Raw genomic sequence first — 22,060 nt, 5'->3', positions numbered from 1 at the left:
TGATGGCAAACTGGAAAACTTTTAATACACGTTTTTTTTATTTCATCTAACCCATGGTGTCTGATTCTCGAGCAAATTACTGGTTTTTTTTTTTTTTTTTTTTTTTTTTTTTTTTTTTTTTTTTTTTTTACAAATCTGTCTCATTCTCATAAGAAACATTCAAATGTGTTACAATAATACTACACATACATTTAACAGTACACTATGCCAACCAAATGTAAGGTGGAACCATTTTTAAGAGTGAACTTTGCTTAGGTGTGAACGTGTTTAATATTTTGAGTCAATTTATTAGTCAACACATTATTTTTCTTTGTCATGAGGCACATTTTTATACAAGTATGTCTAGTAGTGTTTTAAAATCTGTTTAGAAGTCATGTGTATTACAGCCTTTACAGAACAGTGATGTTTATGTGGCACAAATGCAGTCAGGATCGCTAGATTGACAGAATCAAGGTGGAACACGCATTTAAAACAAAAAACTAGTAACATATCCTTGTGCATGTAACAAAAAAGTTCAGATTCTGTAATTTGGCAACTGAAAGTCAGTGGCTCCATTGTCGCTCTTTTTGGTCGGGGGATCTGTAAAGCCATCCAAATATTTGCAGTCTATCTAAATTTTTGCAGCTGTCATTGTGGAAGCTGCTTAGCTGTACAGATTGTAATCATTTTTTTTTTCCAAAGGGCAGTGTGAGGACAGTGTGTGACGGCCGAGGTTGTCCTCTGTTGTTTATTTGTCTTACTGTTATGCTGTCGTTCTGCTGCAGGGTTGCCCGATCCTTTCGCCAAAGTTGTGGTGGACGGCTCGGGTCAATGCCACTCCACAGACACGGTCAAAAGCACATTGGACCCCAAGTGGAATCAGCATTACGACCTGTAAGCAAGTTACTCACGGCTAATTTTTGCTATGTTCTTCTCAGTGGTGATGCTGCGCAGTTTTGAGCATTTACGTAATCTTTAAAATAACAGAAACATCATTAGCTTGTGATTTTAAAAGAATGAAATGGCTAAAGAGAGTCTTTCCGCAGGTATATTGGGAAGACAGACTCCATCACCATTAGCGTATGGAACCACAAGAAGATCCATAAGAAGCAGGGTGCGGGTTTCTTAGGCTGTGTGCGGCTCCTGTCCAACGCCATCAGCAGACTAAAAGACACAGGCTGTGAGTGTGGTACTTTCATAACATGGCTCAATCTCTTCATTGTGCAATATCGCAGTCGTTACATGTCTTCATAAAATTTCTCTTAAGCTGTGTATCTGTAGTCTATAGAAGTTTGATCGCCTATTTTGGCTTCATCTTGTCATTTATCCGTTTCACCATCAGACCAGCGTTTAGACTTATGCAAGTTGAACCCGTCAGACAGTGATGCTGTTCGCGGACAGATCGTTGGTACGTATTAAACACTGCAGGTAGAATTTGTACAGAGTCGGAGAACAAGATTGATTTATTTAGCCACTTTGGTGAAACTTTTAGAATGCATTTGCACAACTAAATAACCAAAAATGTGCGTTTGTTTTAAAGAAATAAAACACAAGTGGAGATTTATTTGTCTCTTTATTTTGTAATTTGTCTCTTTTTGTTTGACATTTAAAGTGTCTTAATTCAGATGCCAACCATCAAACTAATGAGATTTTATTTTCTGTTTATTTTAAAGATAATACAAGTGAATTTATCAATTCAACTCGTGCTAATTCAACAAAATTAAGATAAAATTTTGCTTATTAAAATGAAGTTAGTTCTGAGAAAAGCATTGTTTGTTGTTTTATTTTCTTGTGTGTGTCATTGAAGTGTCTAAATTCAAATGTCTACTATCAAACTAATGAAATTAAAATTGCTGAATCGGTATTTGACTAAATAAGGAGTCTTCAGAGTAAATGACTTTTCTTTAACCATTTTCTTCTTTATTTTTGTAGTGAGTCTGCAGACCAGAGACAGAATTGGCAGTGGAGGGCCTGTGGTCGACTGTAGAGGACTGGTAGAGAATGAGGGGTGAGTCAACTTTTTATCTAACTGGTTACCTGCCCAGATAAAGCACTTCATTTGAGCTACCTAAAGAGTTAGTTTCACAGTTCGTCACTGTTTTGATCATCTATACCAAGACCCAGTGAAATGTTTGTGTGTCTGTATGTGTTATAACACCTTCTCTTCTCTTTACGTGTGTGTTTCAGGCCTGTCTTTGAAGACTCGGGGCCCGGGCGGCCTCTCAGCTGCTTCATGGAGGAGCCCATGCCATACACAGACCCTACGGGAGCCGCTGGCGGAGGCAACTGCCGTGCGCTCGAGTCGCCCAATCAGGAGCAGCGGCTCCAAGCACAACGCATCAGAAACCAAGATTCCCGAGGGCATGCACACACCCCCCAAAACAGACCACACGGACACCAGTCCCCCGACCTCCCTGAGGGCTACGGTAAGGTTGAGAACATTAGAAATAGGTCAGGACGGGCGATTAGCGAAATGTACCCAATCTGATTGTTTTAGCTTATTATTTTGTGCCGGTGCTTTAAAATATCACCGGTGCTGCCATCAGAGCACCACTTTTATAACAGATGTATTTTTTTATCAGTACACTTCAAATTGCCCAGTGTGAGCAATTTTCCTGTCATTATGTATAATCTGCAGGTCACTTCTTTTCTGAGGGCTTGTCAGTTTTGTCCAATAACAGGTTTATATAAATATTTCAACATAAAACTGTGCCGTTTTGCACATCCCCAGTGCGTATACCTGATCTCTTACCCACGGTACTGCCGGAGTCCATCGAGACTAATACAGCTTAGCGATCAGGGTAAGAGGCTACTGAAGTGCATTGAACTGGAGAGACTGAGCTCTGAAAGGAGTCCATTCACTCTGGCGCTGCGGCCCGCATTACACAGGTGGATCGGCTGTGGCAAAGCCCCTCATTGGAGTGTAACCGTGCCTGACCCTGTTGGTGTTGTGGTAGAGTCCTCTGTCGTGACCAGCGGACGGCGCCAGTGTAATTAAATCTCAGACTAGACATGCCACACTAGCTCTGTGCCGTCTGAGAACTGGAAGCTGGGCAGCCCTGGCGCTCGTTCAGGTTACGTGTAAAATAGTTACCGGTGGCTCGCTCGCTCTTGACGTGTCTGTTCTCTTTTCTAATGCAGAGCAAAGGACCACCGTGCAGGGCCAAGTCTATTTTCTGCACACACAGACTGGCGTGAGCACCTGGCACGATCCCAGAATACCCCGGTAGGTTTAATCACCACCCGCCTTTGCTGAAATAACGATTGCCCCGGTTTGATTGCTCCTTGCTGCTTTTGTGATACCACTCTAATCGTAGCTCTTTAATGTCCACAATCAGCTAACTTGATAATCAGCAATCTCACTTAATAGCTGCTACTGTTGACATTGTGAAGCTTAATAATTTGCTCATCGTCATAAGAGTAATGATCTCCGAAGCATGAGGAAAAGGATGTGAAAAGAAGCCTAATAGTGAGGATAGCAGGGTGGGAAATCAACACACGTCACCAGCTAAATCTAGACGCTTTTTGTGCAGTGGCAAGTTGTTTTGCTTTAACAGTCACTATTACATGCGACCTCTTAAATTGGTCAAATAACATGCTTGTATATTCAACTCACACATGTGAGCATGTTTTGAAGTTCACGATTTGTTTTCGTCTTCAGTTTTGCCAACATCACTTTAAGGCAAGTCTGTCCACTTGTGGCTGTCTTTGTAATGTTTTTGGGCAGCTATTTTTGTAATAAATGCTAGCTGTACTTGCACGGGCGAAAATGCACTTTTTTAAAAATCAATATATACTTTTATTCATTGATAATTAATTGATCAAAAGTGACCATTTTTTGCTGCTGACGATTTCTATTACAGATAAATGCAGTTCTTTAGACCTTTTGAAGAATCCTGGAAAAAAGATCATATTTCCATGAAAATATAAAATAGCAAAACTCTTAAACATTGATAGTAGTAAGAGTTGTTTCTTAATGATTTCTGAAGGATCACGTGACACTGGAGTAATGGCTGCTTAAAATTCAGCTTTGCCACCACATTACATTCGAAAGTTAGTGCTGTCATATGATTAATCGCATCCAAAATAAAAGTTTTTGTTTACATAATATGTGTGTGTGCTGTATATACAAGTACACACACACATGCATGTATGCAATATAGTATAAATAGTTTATATGTGAAGTATATTTATTTAAAATATAAATTATATGATTATAAATACAAACATGGAAATATTTTCTAAATATACACTGTATGTGTGTGTATTGATATGCACATAATGAATATACAAGCATAAGAGCATTTATGCATATGTAAGAGATTTAGTTTCACACAATAAAAAAAACTTACCCACTCAGTCGAAATGAACAAAAATAGAACAAATCGTAATCGTAAAATCTCTGTCTGTTATAATGGGGTATTCACCTGCTATTGTGGCTGGCTTAAAAAAAGTTAACTTCCCACCCTGCAAGAGGATAAATAGAGACAGTTTAGGGGTTCCATTATGTGTTGAGCACCAGGTGTGATGGGTGCGCTTGCTCCTTCAGGGATTTGAACAGCGTGAGTTGTGAGGAGCTGGGCCCTCTGCCGCCCGGCTGGGAGATCAGGAGCACTGTGTCAGGACGAATTTATTTTGTCGACCACAATAATAGAACCACGCAATTCACCGACCCCAGGTTACACCACATCATGAGGTAAAACATCTTTCACATCGGCTCTGCTCATAACATCCGATTACTCATCCCAGCTCTTAAATTATCCTGTTAATTATTCACCACAATGAATAAATCATCCCTGTGTAATTAAAGTTGCTAGTAATGATAATTGCTTGCTCATGTAAGGGTTTATTAAATTAATTCTCAACATTTATTTAATTCCTAATCGTCCCTAGCGGGAGTGTAACCCAAATGATGCATGAAAATCTCGCGGTCCAGGGGCTTGATAAACCGCTGTCGGTGTGTGCATGTATCGGTACACATGTGACATTTGTGTGTGTTTTGCTTGTGGTGAGCAGCCAACACTCTCAGGTGAAGGAGTCGAGCCAGGCTCTGCCCGTACAGATGGAAGTTGGTATGGAGGAAGGTGATGGAGAGTTACCGGTGCGCTACGAGAGAGATCTGGTCCAGAAACTCAAAGTTCTTCGCCATGAGCTCTCCCTGCAGCAGCCTCAGGCCGGCCACTGCCGCATAGAAGTGTCCCGTGAGGAGATCTTTGAGGTACTCACAGTCTCACCGCTGAATAATGCCAGTCATGTAGTGCATGCATAATTTAGCTCTAACAGCACCGTGGTACCTTTTTTGTCATTGGAAGTGACTAGGGATGCATCACGATTAGGATGCTTGCTTTTTGGTTTCCAACAGTAGGACGCCATTAGCAGTATCTTAAATAATGTCGCCGTTTTTGGTCACTTAGATAATTAGGAGAGCAAGTCTTTTCTTATTTTGTACATGTCACTGCTCATCAGTGCACATTATTCCAAAGAAAAGAAAATTCAAGTCTCGTATTTTTTGCCAAGACTGCATGTATTATTGTTAGCGTTATTACACTTTTCAGTTATTGAGTAGGAGGATTAAAAATGAAAAATATGCTCATGCAGAATATGTACATTATAATCACTAATATAATAATAATAAACAGCCAATATGTTAAGAGTATGTCAAATAAATAACTAGTAAATAGTGAGGACTGGTACTCTCTTTTCTGTTTAAGTGTTTTTCGAAATGCAATTTTTTTCCTGTTGTGGCATAGCTGAAATTAGTTCGTAGTGTAAAATGACTCTTATTTATATTATTCTGATATTCTAATTTATTAATAAATTTCTCATACATTTTCCTAATCTTTTTGTAGAAACTGTGGTACAGTTTGATCTTTTTTTTAATGGATAGAAAGATCAAAAGAGCAAATACATTAAAAGACATTTTTAAAGTTCTCTCCCAGAAGAATTTTAGACTTTTTTTTTTTAAATCAAAGATTAAATTGAACTATTCTAGGACTTTTATCAGTACTGTTGTTCAATTGCCAAAGATGTATTGAAGTTATACTGTTGATCTCACTAACATAACATATTGCTGCTAACGTGGTGTTAAAACATAAATAAATTTAAGATAGGTTAAAATTGTGTAATGTATAACTTGTTTAATGTAATTTATGTAAATGAATATGTCTCTTTTGTGTTCTATCTGTGCAATAGGAGTCTTACAGACAGATCATGAAGATGAGACCCAAAGACCTGAAGAAGCGGCTGATGGTGAAGTTCAGAGGAGAGGAGGGGCTGGATTACGGTGGAGTTGCTAGGTAGCATATGAATCTGTTCCATGCGAAAGGTTCTCATTAATTAATTTCCCCTGTGCCTCATTATTCCCCCATCTCTGTTCATACGCCAGACTTGACTTTATAATTTCAACAGTTTAGGCTGAATCTCAGCCAGGCTTATCAGCATGCAGGGTATCGTGTTCATGATACTGCAGGTGTTCCCCTGTTGAGCACAGAGTTTAGACTGAACCGCAGCCAGAAAGACTCAGATGTGAGCTTTATCTGAATTCCTGTCCTGTTCCAGGGAATGGTTGTATCTCCTCTGCCATGAGATGCTGAATCCATACTACGGCCTGTTTCAGTACTCCACTGATAACATCTACACGCTACAGATCAACCCGGACTCCTCTATCAACCCTGTAAGTCACGCAGCGACCTATGCTTGGGATTTCTTTTCTAAACAAGACCTAGTAAATCAGTATGCTGTGAAGAAATTTAGCATAGGCTGCGCTTCTCTGAATTAACAACATATGGTCGTCATGTGTGCTTTAAAAGGTTCACCAAGCGGTTCTCTGCTGCTGCAGTGTCTCATTAAACTTCCTCTCACGCCCTCTGCTGTTTTTATTCAGGACCACTTGTCTTACTTCCACTTTGTTGGGCGGATTATGGGTCTGGCGGTTTTCCACGGCCACTACATCAATGGAGGCTTCACCTTGCCCTTTTACAAGCAGCTCCTGGGGAAGCCCATCCAGCTTTGTGACCTTGAGACTGTGGACCCAGAGCTGCACAAGAGCCTCGTCTGGATACTGTGAGTGAACTTTATAAGAAACGGCCAGATTCATTTCTATTGAATATTTGTTGTTGTTGTTGTTGTTGTTGTTGTTGTTGTTTATTTAAAAAAAAATCAGGATAGAGAGAGAGTGCTTGTATTTCTCACATTGTTTTTATGCTACTGTTGCCACATTTAAAGTCTAAAAATAAAGCAAGCAATAGTATGAATATGACCTTTATCATCTGGCTGAATTAATGAGTAAAAACAATTTGCAACTCCTTCTCGGTTTTTGAATAATAAAATAATAGCCAGAGTCTCTGAACTGCTGCGCAAACAAACATGGCGGCGACCAGCTCATGTTAAAGATCACCATCAGGATGATTTATAAAGGTGGTTAATCGACACGCACACTCATTTACACACATTTGTGAATCAGAATCAGAGCGTTCGTGACATGGTAAGCAAATTTGTGAATGTTAAAAAAAAGAAAAGAAAAACTAAATAAGTTATCTTTTTGTCATACAGTGTTATTGTTGTCATATATATATATATATATATATATATATATATATATATATATATATATATATATATATATATATATATATATATATATATATATATATATAGAGAGGAAGAAGTGCCCAGGTGTATTTTGTCTCAGTGTTGGCCAAAAACTGCTTTTTATTTACTTGCTGTTAGTGGGCAGCCTGTTGAATAGAAGCAACAATATAAATAACTACGCTATGTTTGCCTTTTGGTTGTTTTTTTTCAGAGAGAATGACATCACGTCTGTTTTGGACCACACCTTCTGTGTAGAACATAATGCTTTTGGCAAATTTCTCCAACATGAGCTGAAACCAAACGGCAAGAACATCCCGGTCACAGAGGAGAACAAGAAAGAATATGTGAGGTATGAAGAGGTGCACGCATGTGACCAAACACAGCTCACGCTCAGAGAAAGTCCTCCAGCAGAGGGCAGCAGTCATATGGCTAGTTGTGCTTGGCAGAGGTTTGAGGAGCCTTGCTGCTTTTTCCACTGTCAGTCTGATTGAGTGAACCCTGTTTATATAAGCTACCACTCAAGAATGTTAGTGGAATGTCAATTTTTATGGGAATCTTTATTGTGCGCGAGTCATTGCCAAATAGAAATGAATCAGATGTTGTTAATGGAGGACTGTGGGATGCAGAAGCCTCTTAGTGTTCTCCATGTTCCACCTCAGCTCTCATGATTGATTGTGTCTCTGTTAGGCTGTATGTCAACTGGAGATTCATGCGAGGCATTGAGGCCCAATTCCTCGCCCTGCAAAAGGGCTTCAACGAACTCATACCACAGCATCTGCTCAAGCCTTTTGACAACAAGGAACTTGAGGTAATTCAGACATTTCAGACACGCTTAATTGATAGGCTGATGAAGAGACTGCTCTGACTAGTGACAAAAGAGGAGAGATGGAACATTTGTGTTATATAATGAGTAGAAGAGTCATAACACTGAACGTGACATTTCAACCAAATATTAGTTAGTTTTTACAGTTAAAATTAGAGACAGTATATTTTTACTGCTCTTATAGAAGCTATTAGGAATGGTGAAATGATTTAATGAACATTTTATAAATGTCTTTTTGCTGTTCTTTTTTTTTTTTTGCTTATTTTTCCTTTCATCGTTTTCTATTCACCTTACTATCTGTAAATGTGGTAAAGAGGTGAAAGTCATTTTTATTTCTCTCTGCATTTTAGCTGATCATCGGAGGTTTGGGCAAGATCGATTTGAACGACTGGAAGGCCAACACGCGGCTGAAGCACTGTGTGGCTGACAGTAACATAGTGAAGTGGTTCTGGCAGGCGGTTGAATCATTTGACGAGGAGAGGAGAGGCAGATTGCTACAGTTCGTCACAGGCTCCACACGCGTCCCTCTACAAGGCTTCAAAGCACTGCAAGGTGGCTAATGGATAAGCCATGTGCACTTTCAGTACACCTGATAGATGACAGATTGTGCCTATCAGTGATGTGCTGCCTAATCTGACACCATTTAGTTTGCATTGTCCGTAGTCCTAGTGAGAAGTTCCCAGAACCATTCAATTGTCCTTAAAGTTATGCACAATTCATTAGCGCACGTTGATCTGAACCAAAACAACTTTACATGTGCATTCTGAAATATATCTGTTTTTATTATTTGAATGATTTGGCTTCATTATGTTTAATTGATAAAGCAGTAGCCTAACATGTTTCACATGTTCCCTGTACAAAACAATAACAGTGATTGTGATTTCATGTTGACTTTTTAAAGTGGTTTGTGTTCATGCTCACTTCTGTTGAGTTTGATGATTTGGAGAACAGTGATAACTAGAATGTATCTTTGTAAGGTTCTACAGGTTCTGCAGGACCAAGACTCTTCACTATTCATTTAATTGATGCCAACACAGACAACCTGCCCAAAGCCCACACATGGTAAGATTAAGGCTTAGATACTAAAGAGGCTGAAACCCTACTACGTTTTTTTTATGTAATGCAACACTTTACTGTTGTTTTGAGGAATCAAACTTTCCTTTCTAAACTTCACACAGATGAATATATGGACACTGTTATCGTAGGATCGAGAAAAATTGACTAATTATATTGTACTCACTCAAAGTATAAAACACATTTTAATTGTCCAATGAATGTCCAATTTAAAATATTTCTAAGCAGCTTTTTTTATTCAGACAATATATTAATGGTCATTATCAACAAGAATTCCCCTGGAACAGTTTTTTTTTTTTTTTTTTTTAAGAATTTGTCATGCATAAAGCTAAAAGACGTTTTAAACCATTACTATTTTGTCACATGGAAACGAGTGTTTCCTAAAGGCACAGTTAAAAAAAATAAAATTTTAAAAAGCATCTATGATTCGGAGAGAATTGGGGTGGTGGAAAATTGTCGTGCGACATTATTTGGTGCTTTTACTGAAATTAAAGCCATTTTCTAAATATGAAACCATACGAATGTGTGAAAGGAAGGTGGAATGAAGTCTAAAAAGACTTATCTGACTTTTCCCATATTCCTTCAGCTTCAATCGGATCGACATCCCGCCTTACGAGTCATACGAGAAGCTCTACGAGAAGCTCCTGACGGCTGTGGAGGAGACGTGTGGCTTTGCAGTGGAGTGAGCGAGTGCCCTGTCCAGCCAGCAATGGCAGCAAACCCACCAAACAGCCCCAGCCATTGTTTTCACCCCCCTTCCCTTCTCCAGGACAGACGGACTGGTGTCTCACGACAGACTTTAGCATCACCCACCAGCCAGAAACTGCAGCGGAGGGGAGCGACCACCCAAGGGCAAAAGACTAATGATTCCTCACAACGTGATTCGGGAATTGTTTCACATTACCACAATAAGTTACAGAGAAATCTGATCAACGTTTCTTTTGTTTTTCAAAAATCCAGTTCGCATTGTCTTTGTCACTGAAACGGTGGGCTGACAGCGTCTGACTGTAACTCGAGTATGTTTGTGCTGCGGTAGAGCCTCGCTGAGCCTGTGGTCTACACGAATAGAGATGACGTTTTAGTCTAGGTGGAGTATTTCAACATACACAGAGCCTGTGACCGTTAAACCAGTTTACCTACAGCAAATGCATCTTGAAGGACAAGGGTGGTCTGCGTTGTCACGTCTCTAATTTGACTTTATTTCCTTGTGTCCTGTTCAGTACTGTAGGATGGCATTTCCTGTACTCATCAGCATTCTCGTCGTAGAAATTAACTCGATTGCTTGAAAATGTATTATTGAAATGTTTTTTTTGGTTTTTTTTGTCTAAGATCAAGAACATGCTTAATGGCAAAATCTTAGTCCCGGCACCCATGTGTTACTGTTCCTCAGCTGAAGCACAGCGCTCATGTGCAGTCTAGAGACGGACCCAAAGCCCTTGCCAAGTCGGCGTTTTCACCAGTATTTTCGTCACACAAAATCTTTTAAAAACAACATTTTTATCCAGCGAGCATTCCTCCGTTGTCAACAAAAGGCCTATTTTTAATGAGTGCTGTTTTAATATGCTGATTTTGAAGCAAATCACATTCTTGAAAAACGTTCTTTTGATCCATTGTGTAACTAAACTGGACTCCTAAACGTAGTCTTGCAAAGAAAACGGATGTTGAGTGTTTTGAAGAAGCTCTTTTTGTCCTTAATTTTGATGGACCCCATTAATCTCTTTAATAAAAGAGATCACTCTCATATGGCAACTTAGCATTAACCTTTCTAACGTAACGTACCATGAAATTCAACTCTAGACTGTTATTCGCGTGTCTCCTTTATTCAAACCACTGCTTCGGTAACATTCAGCACTTTGGCTGGCACGTGTACAATCACCCGTCATTGAGTGTTTAGCTGTGGAGGTTTGGTCCAGGTTTTGGTGTGGTGAAAGAGCAGGGGAGGGTCTTGGATTTCATTATGTAGTGCTTGACGTGCATGGCACCAGATCATTCTTTGTAAATGTCAATGATGAGCCGACCTCATAGTGTTTCTTCAACCACTTGTCTTTTTCTCTTTTTTTTTTTTTTTTTTTTTTTTTTTTTTTTTTTATTTTAAACCAATTATTTATTACCATGTAATGTCCTTTTAAGTATTGCTGCTATTACCATTATTCCATAGTTTTCAAAGAAGGCCGAGTTCTTGTGAAAGCTGTACACTAATCTCTTTTATTTTATGTATGAATCAAAGTATTTAAACCTGCTGCTGATTCTTCAGGACATTTAAACGGACGGGTTCCCCCCGACCTTTGGCCTGAATGGAGTTAGCAAGTGATGTAGGCTGGGCCCCGGTGGTCATGTTCATATTTGTGATATATGCAATAAAAACCATCACCTTTATATTCTTGGTTCTGTCTTAAAATGTCTCTTTCCTCACTTAATGTGTATCGGATCGGTCTGAATTTGTGTCTTCGAGTGTGCAAAAATGAAGTCTTCTGTTTCTCCGAAAGACCGTGAATGCCTAGAGTGGTGAACCGTTTTTAAACTTGCATAAAAGACAAAAGAGGTGACGTTTAATGTTGTGTAATTGTGGGAATGGCTAGTGAGCTTGAAGATGAGTATGGACTTTGCCTGAAGTTACAGTTGTTTTCATATTTCTCTAAAGAAAAAAATCTTTTTTCCAAGTAATGTGACCAGTATCATCACATTGTACAATTATTAGGTCCTGAGTGTCATTGTTTATTCGATGCAAGAGTAATTGTAACTTACTATGTACTAAACATTTCTGAAAAAATTCAGTGTAAATAAGATTATATTAAAGAAACTAAATTGCAATCTATTTCTCCTTGCTTTTTTTTTTTTTTTTTTTTTTTTGGTCTTTGTTTGCATATGTATTGTGAGTTTTTATTTAGTAATGAATGTTAAAGGAATAGGAAGAGGAAAAACTTAATTGACTCCCCATCGGTCCATCCAAGACGCAATGGAGTTAGATTTTCTCATGGAAACGTATTTGGAGAAACGTACATTATATTATTTGTTCCCCAATAAATTCTCTGCAGTGAATGGGTGCCAAACAGCCAAGAAAATAGTAATCCACACCACAATTTACATCTTAAAGCAAAAAGAGGAATCCACCCTATTTTACCACCCTATTGTCATCTCGCAACAAATTTCTTTTTTCTTTAATATCGCTGCACAGGATGCATTGGTGAGCATATGATGTGATGCTGAATTTCATCAAGTCTGTTTAACATCTTGGAAGACCTGAGGTTGAGTGAATTTTGAACCATTTTATTTTTGGGTGGACTACTCCTTTAAGTAAAGTAAGCCAGCTGCCCTTCATAATTATGCATCCTTTTGCTTTATTTGCCTACAAAAATAATGAAGGAGCAGGTGACTCAGTACATGATGTGCTTTGGCCACTGTGAGCACAAGCATTAACGGTGCCTTTTGCCCGAACCATTTGCAGGACTGGCTCATATGCTTATACACTGACTCAAAGCAACTGGCCCCATGTGTTTATTTTCAATTTATGGTCTTTTATATAGCTTTACTGTTTCCAGCAGCGTCAGAATACTAAATGTGTAGATATTACATTAAAAATGGAGCAATATTTTTTTCAGGAAGAAAAACTAAATTTATATTGGAAAACTGTTGTCAGTACTTTAGGGAAAATATAATTGCCTTGTAATGATCATAATAATAATGGCATACGTTACCTTCAGATATGTTTGTCTAATTGCCCAACGCTAGTTAATTAGAAAGCCAACACTGTCTCAGTGTCAACGTTTGCTGTGTCTTTTCCGCCATTAAAATGTCTGGAAAATTGAAGTCGAGTTGATGACTTAAGCTGTGAATCCAAAAAAAAAAAAAAATCTTCAATGTCCTTGGAGGTCTTCCCTGCCTGGTTTCCTGAAAGCATTTGGAAAATGATATCCATGGAGAAAAGTTACCAGACAGGAGAGTGGTGCCGCAATCCTGCAACAGTAATCAGACTTGAAGAGACGTTATAAAGTCCTGTGATCTTAACCTTGGAGATAAATCTCCAGCCAGATTATTTCCTGCAGCTTTAGGAAAATGATTTGCTTCTCTATCTGTAATGAGATCAATGAAGATCGGTGCTGGAGCTGTCAGGGTGATGAAGACCAGATCTTTGGTTTGGCAGAGGAACCGTGAAGTCTGCTCTCAGAGGTTCAGAAGACGACGAGAAATCATCAATGCAGTCTCACCTTCTCAGTTTTTAAGAACTCAAATCAGTTTTGATAGCTAAGATAAGATTAAATACAGTGTTGTGCGTCATACTTTCCTATGAACCATTCCTTGTGGGTTTCAAAAGAGACTAGTAGCAGACATCTTTAGGGATTTTGGGAGGAATTTTTGATAATTCTGTTATCGTTTCCTCTCCATCACGTCGTTCCAACCCAGTATGGCTTCCTTTCTTTTCTGGAGCACGAAAGAACATATCTAACCAAGCAGCTGTTCTCCATACAATGAACTGAATGGAGACCTGAGCGCTTAAGCAAGATTATTAGTTTTAAAAGACTTGGATACAAGCGAACCTCTTTTATTAATTATTGTGTGTGTGTATGTGTATTTTTTGGGAGCTTGAGAGCCAGTAAGCCACGCATTTAATTTATTTACACATTTATTTTGCTCCTTATAATTTACAAAACCATTTACAAATCCCAAACCACCGAAAAAGACACAGATACAGGACTGACAAACGTATTCGGCAGTTTGTTTTGCACTGACTGGCCTGATATTTGCAGTATTCCGTTACATGAAGTTTTTAATAATCTCTGATATTTGGTTATTGATGTTGAGATGTGCTGGCCAGAACGAACACTATGTAGACATACGGTATGTGCTGCCAACACTTTCTGAATTAAAAAAAAAAAGCTAAATTTGCTATTTAATGAGATGGTTCCTCTGAGTACGCTTTGAGGAAAACGTTCTGTAAAGTATTTCGTAATGAAATTAGAGCTTTTATTTCATCCGTCCTGTTTGTCTTTAAAAACGTCAAACATGAAAAAGATGAAAAGTAGGCACGTTTCCATTTGGGGCTGATTTTGTTAATAGACGTTTATCACTGTGTTTTTACTGCTCATGTAGGATGTGTTCACAGCAGGACTGGGACTTTGACAGCTGCCAACATCTGAAAACCGAGACATATTTTCTTATTCATTCGTACATCACATAGAAGTGCATTTATTAGCCTTTCGTGGAATGTGGTGTATAACCAAGAGCTGCTCATCTACTAACTATCAGCCAAGTGAATCAAAGTAAGCCAGATGTTCCTGTTGAAAAAGGTTTGTTGCAGGACAATAAATATGCCTTGGCTGTTTTTTTTTGTTTTTTTTTGAAACAGCAAAAATGAATCACAAAAATTGTTTTTTTTAAATGTGTATATTTTACTGTGCTCTACACCTGTTTCTCAGATTTACTCAGTTTTATGGAGAAAATACATGTTAATGAACCAAGAATACTGGAAAGCGCAGTAGTCATGAGAATAGTCAACAAATAGAAAATCAATAGGAAATGTCTTCTTCATTCTTAACTCAACCCCTCCTTTTTTTAATATAAATACACAGAATATTAATTTCTTAAGTTCATCATGTTTAATTACTGATCTTTAATACGCTCAATGAAAAGTGTTCATATAGGCGTGGATCCTAACAGCAGTACATTTTCTGTCTTTCTTCTATAAATGTTGATGATTCACAAACATAATCATGCATAGTCTCTCTTTTTTATGCTGATAGTTAAGCTAGGAGTCAGTTGTGTGAACTTTTCATAGAACCAATAAACAGTATAATTCTTTATAATAAAACGCTATGCATTTTCCATTCAATATATGTCCTTATTACTTATTAATTTGGCTTAATTTTATATTCTCTCTTATTTTAAGTTTCAAAAAGTGCTTCTATTCCCTTAACCAGTTGCATAAACACAGCTACTATTTTAAGACCTTGTTTTAAGAACTAATTTGACCAACTAGTTAACCCTGGGTTAATCAGTCTTAATTTTCACATTTAAATTAGACCCAGCTATCTTATTGTAACTGACTTTAAGAAGTCGACCAGCCTTGAAGGAAAAAACTAAAGATGACTAACCTTTTAAGACTAGTGTAAGCAGTTTATTCCACTGGCCGCTGGTTGTAAAATATATATTTACATTTGCGCCGCAATCAATCATATGAATAACTTGCTACGTAAATGTTTTTTTTTCCCTTTGGTTTATACCCTTGTGATGGTATAATACATGCTGTTTAAATAAAAAAGACTGAAATAACAAGTAAGATGACATATTTTAATATTATATTATGTTAATAGCTTTGAGCTAAAATGAAAGATTGTCCTGAATGTGTAGCACTAGCACGTAAGCAGGCAGGGATGTGTTCCTGCTCAGACACTGTCACGGATGATGTCTGGATAAAGTCAAAAACCAGTTACGGCTTTCAAGCAGTTTCTCCAGTGAAAAGGCAGCAGTAAATTTGCCCCAGTGAGTTGGCTGAGGGCAAATCCAGTCCAGTTTGTGCGTGACATCCAGTCTCAGATTCAGAACAAACGGACAAAAGACAGAAGAAATGATCTAATCTGCAAAAATGAATTGATGTACTTGGTTCGTACCCTTGTAAATGTTTTTATCTTATATATAACTTTTGGTATTCTCTAAATAAAATTGCTTGTGAAATGATTAAAATGACAAGGCAAACTTTTGTTTATTATATTATATCATAACTATTACATATATAGTTTATCTGCAATACGTTTTGTAATCTCTACACAGTTACAGTATATAGCTTTATCTTATAATCACAAGATTTATCTGTTAGTGTATCTAATTTTGGTAATATAGCTGGTATGAAATGCATTTGCTGATGTGCTCACAGAAATATTCAGTATGGATATGTTAGCTTTCTGTTTCCGTCACCGTGCCAGAATTATGAAGGACCCAGAAGGTGAATTATAGAGATACTGTATGTGGGCCACTGCAGTGGAATCAATACAGTCTACAATTTTATTCAAGCAGATAAAAGCAGCGAGTTTGTTTAACATTGCCTTCCTTTATTGTTACTAGTTATTCCACAACCTTGAGCGCAGAAAAATGATTTCCTTTGAATCCACCTATGCTTTATATTTGATGCAATGCGCTTCCTGCGCAGCTGAAGCCTAACGCTCAGAGCAGGGTCTTTGAGAAACCTTCAGTGCAGAGAAAAAGAGTGCTTTGACAAATGGACTCAAAGAGCGCACATTTGTCTCCTAATGAAATGCTTGCGGGGTATTTCTGCATTTGAAAAGATCCTGAGCTTTCATGATGTGTTGAAGCGTCTTTGAACCCCTCACAGCTGCATTTCAATGAGTTTGTTTTCCAGTAAGTGAAATGTCTGTCGTTTCTTTCGGTCAACATCCAAACCGCATTTACTGAAAAGGCATAAACAACACGCATAATCAAAAACCAAAAGTCTTCTAATAAGGATGCGTTCTGCAGAAAGATGAGATCTAAAGGGATCTTATTTTTGACATAATGGACAAATGAGCCGTCTGCTCCCTGCTGATATAATTTTGCGTCCATGCACATGAATCCAGACGGTCAGCGCTCCTGAAAAGTTGATAATTGTGTAGAAATTACAGGTCTTCATCCAGCAATCACTCAGCGCTGATGGTGCCAGGCTATTTCTGCTCAAGTATTGATAGACTCGGGGGTGAGAAAGAGTTCTTCACCGTCTGCCGACTCCATTCACTCTGCTCTTCTTACAATCTAATTAAGTCCACATATTTACTAACCTATTTATTGTAGTGAAAATATATTTTTCGAAAAGATACATTTTTGTATTAACATTTCCCATATGCAATACCATTTTATCCTTATTAAAATCTAAAAAATATATACTGATAGTGTTAAAAAAAAGTGTTATACTGCTAAAGTTTTGTACAACTGGAAAAGCTTTTAAGATAGGTCTGTGCAATGCTACTGAAATTAATAATGATATTTACAGCTTTACTTTTAGACTCCTTTAAAGGTAACGATGGACTCCTAAACTCTTATTTTTCAAATATGGATATGCCAGTTATGATTGAAAACATGCTGCTGTAAAATCAAAGTGGCACCAAAAGTTCATTTGAAAATGAATTCCTGTAAGTTCTAAACATTGAGTACGAAGAACAGATATTATTGCATTTTATGCTGCATAGATAAGTAGATGGAAAAAATATGTAGTTAAAATGAGAAAGTGTTTTCTATAATGCAAAAGTATGCAAACTTAGTTTTTTCATTTAATAAAATGCATAATTAAATATTGAAATATTTAGTTTTCATTCGACAAACTGTCATAGCTTTGTATGCTTGTGATGCAGCACGTACTACACATAGATCCCACCCACGGCAGTATTACAGGGACAGGACCTGCAGGCTGGGAAGTTCACACGCGGATGCTGAGAACGCGGCACATTTTGCGCACGTTTGTTTTTATTTATTGACACAGATTTGCAATGTGTGCGCATGTTTACAGCGTCACCTGGAAGTGCTTTCGAAATAGTAAACTAATGTATACACTGGTAAGTTAATAGCTATATTTTGTAGGCTGTATAGGTTAACGGAAATGTCAGGTAAATGCAATTTTCGCGCACATTTTGTTCCTTTAACAGATTTTAAAATGAACTAAATTCGCCAAGGAGTTAAGTGAGGCTTTTTAAAAATGGAATCAGGTGATTCGCTTGGTGTGAGGAACCAGGTGAATACCTCGGCTGTTTTTACCAACATCTCACCCCCAGCAGCACCGGGAGCCGAAGAGCGCGCGCCTTCATACGACATGCTAATAACATGCATACTCGGCACAGTTTTGACCGCCATGTGTTTGGTGGGAGCGATCGGAAACGTTTACACCCTGATCATCGTGAACACCTCCGCGCGCGTAACCGGCTCGATGTATGTCTACATAGTGAACTTGGCTCTGGCGGATCTGCTGTACCTCTCCACCATTCCTTTCGTGGTCTGGACGTATTTCGCGAAGGACTGGTACTTTGGCGACGTCGGGTGCCGCGTTCTGTTCAGCCTGGACCTGGTCACCATGCACGCCAGCATCTTCATCCTGACCGTCATGAGCACGGAGCGCTACCTGGCCGTGGTGAACCCGCTGGACGCCTTCGGCCGGTCCCGGCGCTACAGGCGCGCGGTCTCCTGCCTCGTGTGGCTCTTCTCCTTCGTGCTGGCTCTGCCGACCATGATCATGATCGACCTCAAGAAAGACGTGCACGACGGAGTAGAGAAGCGCATGTGCCATCCGACCTGGCAGATGACCGCGTACAGAGTGTATCTGACCGTGCTGTTTAACACCTGCATCTTGGCTCCCGGATTAATCATTGGATACCTCTACCTGAAACTAGCCCGGACCTACTGGCTATCCCAAACGTCTACATTCCCGTCCAGAGAAATGAAGAAGTGTCCCAAACAGAAGGTGTTATATATGATCTTCGGTATAGTTCTGACTTATTGGGCGTGTTTCTTACCCTTCTGGTTGTGGCAGTTGCTCAGCATCTACTATTACGCGCACGGAGGGCTCTCGGGCAGGACGGTGGTGTACATCAACTTCGTTGTGACTTGTTTGGCGTATAGCAACAGCTGCATCAACCCTTTTTTGTACACTTTGTTGACGAAGAATTACCAGGAATACGCGAGAGACAGACAAAGAAGCAGCACAGAGTTCAAGAAGAGGTTGAGACGGTCTTCTCAAAGGTCCGTGTCTTCTGGGAATCACGCGGTTCTGGACGCTTACAGCAAACTTTGATACCGCCGCTTAAACACGGCAGTCGTAAAACGCATCATTACAGTTAACGAATTGTTTCCTCAGTGCTGTACAGGAATAATAGTTTTCTCGGAACCAAACACGCATTTTATATATCAATTAGGCAGAAAAGCTTAATAGACATATAATCGTATTTAGTTGCACAGTGATCTCCAAAATAGTTATTAGGAACGTTAAAGGTTATTTTTTAAATCGTGTCAAAATAAGTTCTTTTATGAACATAAAGCCCAAAAATATCCATTAAGCTAACCTAAGTCATACTAGGTTGTCACAAGAAAAAAGAAAGAAAGTTTTGAGCGTCTGGAGATGCTCTACATTGCAGACCAAAATTTGTCTTTAAGTGGCAGGGGTATATTTGCAGCAATAGCCAAAACTACATTGTTTGGGTCGAAATATAGATTTTTATTTCATGTGAAAAATCATATTTAGTAGAGATCATGTTCCGTGAAGATATTTAGTAAACTTCCTATCATAAATATACCACAACTTAATGAAAAGCTTATTTGTTCAAAGCGTTTCGTTGGTATATGGTTTGTTAGGACGGGACGATTTTTAGCTTGGATACAGCTCTTTGAAAACCTGGAATCTGAGGGTGTGAAAAAAATATATAAATATTGAGAAAATCACCCTTTTTTTGTAGTTGTCCAAATGTTGCTGTGGTTCTGAATGGGACTGTGTTAAGTGCATGGTTATTTTCTATTGTTAGATTATAATGGGAATAATGTGTGCCATCATAAATAAAGAAACCAATGTGCAATATCTCAGTAAATGATGTGTTTTGGATTGATCTTTCATTTCTGTTAATTATATGTAGAAGTGCTTTGTTATAATAAATATAACATATATATTGTTACATTGTTATGCAAGCTCTAGTTTACACATGAAATATGTTGTGCTCGAGTGCTTTGTATTGCTGAAAAGCTATTCAAAAAGCTATCGGTAGTTGTGATTTGTCCTTTGCATGCTATTTAGAAAAAAGAAATCATGTAAGCAACCGAACCTAGAAAAATGTCCCCATAGTGACGATGTCTTCATTTCCTTTAATGCACTGATACCTGGAATATTGTCAAGACATCACATGCATATATACTTAGTGTTTGGTTTGAATAAAATGTCAATAATAATGCAAAAAAAAAGGCATTTGTTTTAGCTTGATTTTGTTTGAAAAAAAATCTATATTGTTTCTTCTTCTCCTTGTTTGTGAAAATAAACTTGGTCAAGAATTTCCATAGCGGTGAATGAGGTGTTGTATTCATGGCCTGACTGCAGAGTTAGCTCTGCTTAAGTGCTGAGTATTGAACCGTGAAATAGCTTTCAAGCAGCTGATACACATTCACGACACAACCAAACAAACGCACGGTGCCACTTCAGGGTGCTGTCCAGAAACACGTCAGGACGTTGTTAAGCACCCGAGACTGTCTTAGACACTCACTGGACTTCACTAAGCTGTTCTTCCAAACCCTTTCTGAATGATCTAAACGGACACTGCCTAGGTATTGTTCATATGCATACTCTTTTCACATTTTAAGTTGAAGAATTTAAACCATCTACTTGGCTCCTGTTTTTTGGAATTTTCCTTCTTGATGATAAATCAGATTGTTACAGACAATTGCTGTTGTGCGATGATTCGAAAGTGTTAACATTTCTTAATAGAGAACATTTTTAGGTGTGCAATATGAGATTGTTTTTAAACTAATTAAAATAAATAATAATAAACCCTCCATGTACAGATGATTAAATTCATTTTAAATACAACTCAGGATATACATTTTTCTACATCTATCATGCACTTTTTTTTATTATTTTTAAATTATTTCACAGCAAAACCTTCGATGGTGGTGTTCTCATTTTGTATTTTAAGTAAACATTCACAAACCCCTTCAAACATTATATGATCATTAAAGCTATTTTTACCATGTTGACAGAAAAGCTCTAGTGCACCCGAGGAAATGTACATTATTTCTTATTTTGATGAAAGACTGATTTAGGAGATCCATCTATTAGCTAATACATCTGTTGGCTAGCGTTTTGGTGGCTTGGCAGTCATAATAGCAGGGGTATGATTTGAATGATTGACATTTCAATAGATTCTCCTGCTACGATGCTGGTAATGTCTGAACTTGATTGACGACTGATGGGGTGAAACCAGCATTTATGAGAATTTTTATGAATAGCTGATATGTTTGTATAGTCATTTGCAGATGAAGCATTTTAATGAGGACACAACCGCTTTTAGTGCAAGGCACACGAGCTGAAGCCCACAGGTGCTACATTCCTCATTCTGAGTTACTGAAGTAATGACTGTGGTTGCAGTTTATGCTTGTATGACCCCGTGTTTAGATTTCAGGTTCATTCTTCCATGTGGAGTCAGTCATGGTCATCCAATGCATGCTTTTTTCATCTTACACTGACCTACTTTGAAAGGCCTTCATCATTTTAGTCATCACCTGAGTATAATTGCTCAGTTCATATCTCTCAGGGCCAGCATATTTTCCATTTTCTAAGGACAGTCACTTTGTTTGCATTGGCTCTGTGTAGTTCAGAATAAGGACTACTTTGTTTGATAGGTAATGTCTTTATAGTCTTTGAACACGGTTTATTAAAAAACTTTAGTCAGTATATTTAAGTTTTGAGACCAAGTGCATTACTGTGACCGTTTAAAGTCATCATCAAATTAAAATTGCTCCTATCAATTCTTCTCCTTTTTAATTTATATGCATGCATGTAAATAATGTATGGCATTATTTATATGTATGCCATTTTGGATGGCATTTTTTGCTAACCTGGAAACAAGTTAGCATTTTCCAGTCCCA

The 22,060-nt window shown here is 38.2% G+C and overlaps 2 protein-coding genes across 4 annotated transcripts in view; both read left to right on the top strand.

Moving 5' to 3' along the window:
• Nucleotides 1-11,842, top strand: part of smurf1 (SMAD specific E3 ubiquitin protein ligase 1) — a 29,036-nt gene extending 17,194 nt beyond the window's left edge. Inside the window, exons 3-18 of one of the 3 annotated variants that reach the window (XM_043235141.1) lie at nucleotides 765-873; nucleotides 1,026-1,159; nucleotides 1,322-1,387; nucleotides 1,912-1,987; nucleotides 2,167-2,405; nucleotides 3,121-3,205; nucleotides 4,529-4,675; nucleotides 4,996-5,197; nucleotides 6,172-6,275; nucleotides 6,538-6,652; nucleotides 6,863-7,041; nucleotides 7,781-7,918; nucleotides 8,257-8,377; nucleotides 8,743-8,944; nucleotides 9,379-9,454; nucleotides 10,053-11,842. In XM_043235141.1, coding sequence (XP_043091076.1) covers nucleotides 765-873; nucleotides 1,026-1,159; nucleotides 1,322-1,387; nucleotides 1,912-1,987; nucleotides 2,167-2,405; nucleotides 3,121-3,205; nucleotides 4,529-4,675; nucleotides 4,996-5,197; nucleotides 6,172-6,275; nucleotides 6,538-6,652; nucleotides 6,863-7,041; nucleotides 7,781-7,918; nucleotides 8,257-8,377; nucleotides 8,743-8,944; nucleotides 9,379-9,454; nucleotides 10,053-10,152 — 2,093 coding nt within the window. In that variant the 3' untranslated portion in view covers nucleotides 10,153-11,842. Of the gene's footprint in view, nucleotides 1-764; nucleotides 874-1,025; nucleotides 1,160-1,321; nucleotides 1,388-1,911; nucleotides 1,988-2,166; nucleotides 2,406-3,120; nucleotides 3,206-4,528; nucleotides 4,676-4,995; nucleotides 5,198-6,171; nucleotides 6,276-6,537; nucleotides 6,653-6,862; nucleotides 7,042-7,780; nucleotides 7,919-8,256; nucleotides 8,378-8,742; nucleotides 8,945-9,369; nucleotides 9,455-10,052 lie in introns of all 3 variants that reach the window. The other 2 variants (XM_043235140.1, XM_043235142.1) reach the window with 2 other exon arrangements.
• Nucleotides 11,843-17,838: 5,996 nt separating this feature from the next.
• uts2r5 (urotensin-2 receptor 5) lies at nucleotides 17,839-20,497 on the top strand. The gene is made up of 2 exons (XM_043230835.1): nucleotides 17,839-18,000; nucleotides 18,091-20,497. Exon 2 carries the CDS (start codon nucleotides 18,141-18,143, stop codon nucleotides 19,227-19,229), a length of 1,089 nt encoding a protein of 362 aa, XP_043086770.1. The 5' UTR covers nucleotides 17,839-18,000; nucleotides 18,091-18,140; the 3' UTR covers nucleotides 19,230-20,497.
• The last annotated feature ends 1,563 nt before the right edge of the window (nucleotides 20,498-22,060 follow it).

Source organism: Puntigrus tetrazona, chromosome 3 (assembly GCF_018831695.1).
Source record: "Puntigrus tetrazona isolate hp1 chromosome 3, ASM1883169v1, whole genome shotgun sequence".
In the NCBI taxonomy this organism is placed as follows: Eukaryota; Metazoa; Chordata; class Actinopteri; order Cypriniformes; family Cyprinidae; genus Puntigrus; species Puntigrus tetrazona.
This window is presented reverse-complemented; position numbering and strand designations above follow the sequence as displayed.

Excerpts from the sequence above, each read along its gene's own strand:
- uts2r5 (XM_043230835.1), top strand. The coding sequence starts at position 18,141 with ATGGAATCAGGTGATTCGCTTGGTGTGAGGAACCAGGTGAATACCTCG.